The sequence below is a fragment of the Arachis duranensis genome, chromosome 3 (assembly GCF_000817695.3).
Source record: "Arachis duranensis cultivar V14167 chromosome 3, aradu.V14167.gnm2.J7QH, whole genome shotgun sequence".
NCBI lineage: Eukaryota > Viridiplantae > Streptophyta > Magnoliopsida > Fabales > Fabaceae > Arachis > Arachis duranensis.
The window spans coordinates 45,759,940-45,764,182 of NC_029774.3; the positions used below are offsets into that span (position 1 = coordinate 45,759,940).

Below are 4,243 nucleotides of genomic sequence, written 5' to 3' on the forward strand. Positions count from 1 at the left end.
AAAAATCTAATTATAATTTTAATAAAATTTAATTACAGGTATTTTGTACTTTTTGCTATTATACACATGCAATATTGCTCTGAAAATTATCATAAAAAATTCAGGGTTACTTACATAGAGACGACAGATAAAACAAAATGATTATGCAAAACACTTGGAAACTCAATTTTAAAACGTGAGTAATTGAGGGGTGGACCACATCAAATAGAAACCAAAGAAAATTTATTAAGCAGCATAGCATCATCGTACGCCATTATTGGCACCACTACCAGTCTTCATGGATCACAGAAGTATGCAGTAATAGTAAGTAGCTATAAGAACCCTCACACTGGCTTCACATGTTAGATAGTGATCTCTTATTACTCACAGGTTACACAACACAACTTTTTTGTGTATTTGTGAGAGATCATCAAAGACATACAATAATAATAATAATGGGAAGAAGCCCTTGTTGCTCAAAGGAGGGTTTGAACCGCGGTGCCTGGACAGCTCAAGAAGACAAAATCCTCAGAGATTATATCAGTCTCCATGGCCAAGGAAAATGGAGGAACCTTCCTCAAAGAGCAGGTTCATTAATTATATTAGTGTGCATTATAAGATCTCATCTCATTTTCATGTTATATCATGGTTTTTCCATCCAACGTGGAAATAATGTATGGAAGTACTAAGTGCTTTAGTCCTTTAATTAAAGGTTTTAGAAACAAAATAAAATTTGTGGTAAATTAGATCTGGCCAATCAAATTTCTATTTTCTAATAATAGAACTCAGACAACGGCAGTTTCATCGGGATCTTTTATTTTTTCAAAGAAAAAAATGACGGAAAAGAGAAGTTAAGGGTTATTTTTTTACGAATAATTCTGCTACGGGTATATTTTCTTATAATAAATATTATTTTAGTATTAATAGTTTTTTAATAATTAAATGTATATTTTTTATTTTATTAACTAAAAAAATTAAATACATAATTAATTAATAACAATCGAATTCATAGATGCTTCGTGTGTGAAATGTGTGGCTGTGTAGGGTTGAAACGTTGTGGGAAAAGTTGCAGGCTTCGATGGTTAAATTATCTGAGGCCAGATATTAAAAGAGGAAACATATCAGAAGATGAAGAAGAACTTATCATAAGACTTCACAAGCTACTTGGAAACAGGTAATATATACGTTTCTTCTTGCTCTCTTCTCTTCTTCTTTCCATTCTTCTCTCTTAAAATGTTCCTCTCTCTGTCTGTTATCTTTCTTTACAAATTACAATGGCGCGCCTTCCATTATTTTTCTTCTGTCTTAAATTAAATAATCTTTGCTTTGCTCAAAATTAATAATATCTTAAAAGGCATTTAAAAAAAATTAAAATTTATACTATATTCGATACATCAAAAAGTTAATCTTTTTTTTGAGAAACTTTTACTGTTAAATTTTTTTTCTCTTTTTTTGTTAAATGTGAAATTTGTTAAAATAATCTATAATAAAAATAATAAACAATAATAAAATCTTATTCTACTAAGTAAAAAGAAGGACAACATGAATATTTTTTAAGAAATTACTCATCTTAAAAAAAATTTCAGTAATTATAAATATTATAAAAGTACTGAAAATTTTAATTTTTATTTCTTTCTAATAAAAACTTTTTTTATATGAGCCAAATTAGGTAGTGTAGCACACAATAGTTATTTTAAAATGAGTCAAGTAATAAAAATATTGGAAAATACAATTATATTAGATATATATTAAAAATTAATTAATAGTGTAAAATATATGTTAAAATATAAAGTATATATGAAAAACAAATTAAATTTAATATATGTATTTATATACAAATATAAAAAAATATTAGATTATTAGTTGAATTTATTATTTTGGATTATTATTTTTAAACATTAATTTAAATTTTTTAATCTAATAATTTAATAATATATTTTTAATATATACTTTTAAATATTAATATTAGCTTATGATTAAAAATAATAAATTTTAATGCTTCTATATCATTTCTCCCACAATTATAGAGTGATTAATTTAGTGTCTGGATTTTTACGACAGGATTTTTGTTGGACATATTAATTAGCAACTTTGTGATTGCTTTATTGTTTTTGTTGGTAGATGGTCACTTATAGCCGGGAGGCTTCCAGGAAGAACAGACAATGAGATCAAGAATTATTGGAACACAAATTTAGGCAAAAGAGTTAGAGATCTTCAAACAATAAGCAGTGCATCTTCTCAGCAACCCAATGAAACAAATAACAACATTCAGAAACCAACAACAATGCCTCCTACAACCAATAAAGTGGTCTCCACAACCACTCCCTCTCTGTCACCGTTAAACGATTCACATTCTCTTCTCGTCCGTACAAAAGCTTCTAAGTGCTCTAAGTCATTATTCTTGGATCATTCATCAACAACAACAACTTCACTGCAGCAGAACAAGACTTCTAGTAATAATAATAATGACAATAGCCACGAACTCGATGAAACCGCCGCCGATCATGTTTTGCTGCCACCGCCGGGGTTGTTGCTTCCGAGCAACGGTGACAACAACAACACCATGGTGATGATGATGATGGAGATGGGTACCAATTCAGAAGAATACAAAGAGATCTCGACAACAGAATTGCTCTTGGATTTTGACGTTGGCGATATTTGCTTGCATTCTCTTCTGAACTCGGATTTCGAGGATATATGCGATTTCGGTTACAACAACAGTAACAGTAACTGCGAGGATCTGTTTGGATTCTCACCGCCGGAGCAGATGCAGCTGGATTCTTCTGATGAAGTTCTAAAGGAAGCCACCGTACCAAGCAACTTCCCTGACGAAACAAATAATATTGTACAAAACATACAGTTTCTGTGAAGATCAGAGTGCTCATAGCTGCTAACAAACTAGTCCATTATCGTGTTCTTCTAGCCTGTTATGCTTCGGGTAATGTTATTTTTGAATATTTTCAAGTAGATCCATGCTGTCTATTATTACAATTTTAACGATATTTTTTAAATATGGTTAAAATTGTATAATAGTCACCGTATCTATTATAATTGTAGGCACTATGTACCAAGTAAAGTTTAAGTCTTTGATAAAATATAAAATAATATTATTATTTAAATATATGATGTTTAATGTATCCTTTGACTTTTGGACTTTATTCAGTGGTTCATAAATTTATTAGACTAAAATGGATGCATGAACAACTTTTAAGTGTCTACAAAAATGCAAAAATAATTGGTAACCAAAAAAATTTTATCAAAAATTCATAATTTATTTTATTTAATATTCATTAATTATTGTGATAATTAATAAATACTAAATATGATAGATTTTGACTGTTTTTTTTTTATTTTTAACATTACCGCAAAAATATATATAGTCAAACAACTTTATTAAAAGTAAAAGTTGAATAAAGTTGAAATAGAAAAAATTATTCTAAAAAAGTAAATATTATGGTGTTTATTATATTATATTTATATTATTAAAAAAGATAAATAAATAATATTTAATAAATTTTAAATAATTTATTTTTTATTTTAAATATTTTATTTTTTATTTTAAAAAATAAAAATTGGACAATTTAAACACTACAATAAAGGCATCATAAAATTTACCATCCCAAAATGTAAGAATGTTAGAATGGTAAAGTGGATGTTGATATAAAATATGATAGTTTCCTTGTTCAAACAATATTAGATATAAGCTTTCATATCAATTTTTCAGATAATAGGTTTATGACGTGGCATAAGAGTTTTGTTATTTTCGTGAAGGAAAAGTTTTCGTGAAGTGTATTAAGCATAATTATTTATATGTTTCTCTATCTATCAATTTAAAATTTTTTTAATAAGTGATTTTATGATAAACAACATATTTTGTAGAATTTCTAACTTTCAAATTATATATATTCTAAATATTTTGTTATTGCTATTGCATTGTATGTAATTTCATGTCATTAACAGCTTTTGAATATTTGTATGGGTTTGATTAACAAGTATTTTTAAAGCAAAAATATCCAAAATACTAAAACTGAACTATGCACTGTATATTTGTATATATTATATATATTTTTTCACAAATTTCTTTAAACAAATTGACTAGCCGGCAGAAAAATTTTTCACATTAAAATGACACAAACATTTTATAGAAGAATGAATAATAAAGTATTTTTTTTCAGCAGTATAATAAGTTTTTAATGAAACACTAAAAATCAATTACTATTATATATAAATACAAATTTAGTTTAATTATTTTATTTTTGAAGTT

At 26.8% G+C, this 4,243-nt stretch overlaps 1 protein-coding gene across 1 annotated transcript; it reads left to right on the plus strand.

The window, feature by feature from the left end:
• The first annotated feature begins 434 nt into the window (after positions 1-434).
• LOC107479100 (transcription factor MYB1-like) lies at positions 435-3,029 on the plus strand. The gene is made up of 3 exons (XM_016099252.3): positions 435-567; positions 1,024-1,153; positions 2,101-3,029. Exons 1-3 carry the CDS (start codon positions 435-437, stop codon positions 2,846-2,848), a joined length of 1,011 nt encoding a protein of 336 aa, XP_015954738.1. The 3' UTR covers positions 2,849-3,029.
• The last annotated feature ends 1,214 nt before the right edge of the window (positions 3,030-4,243 follow it).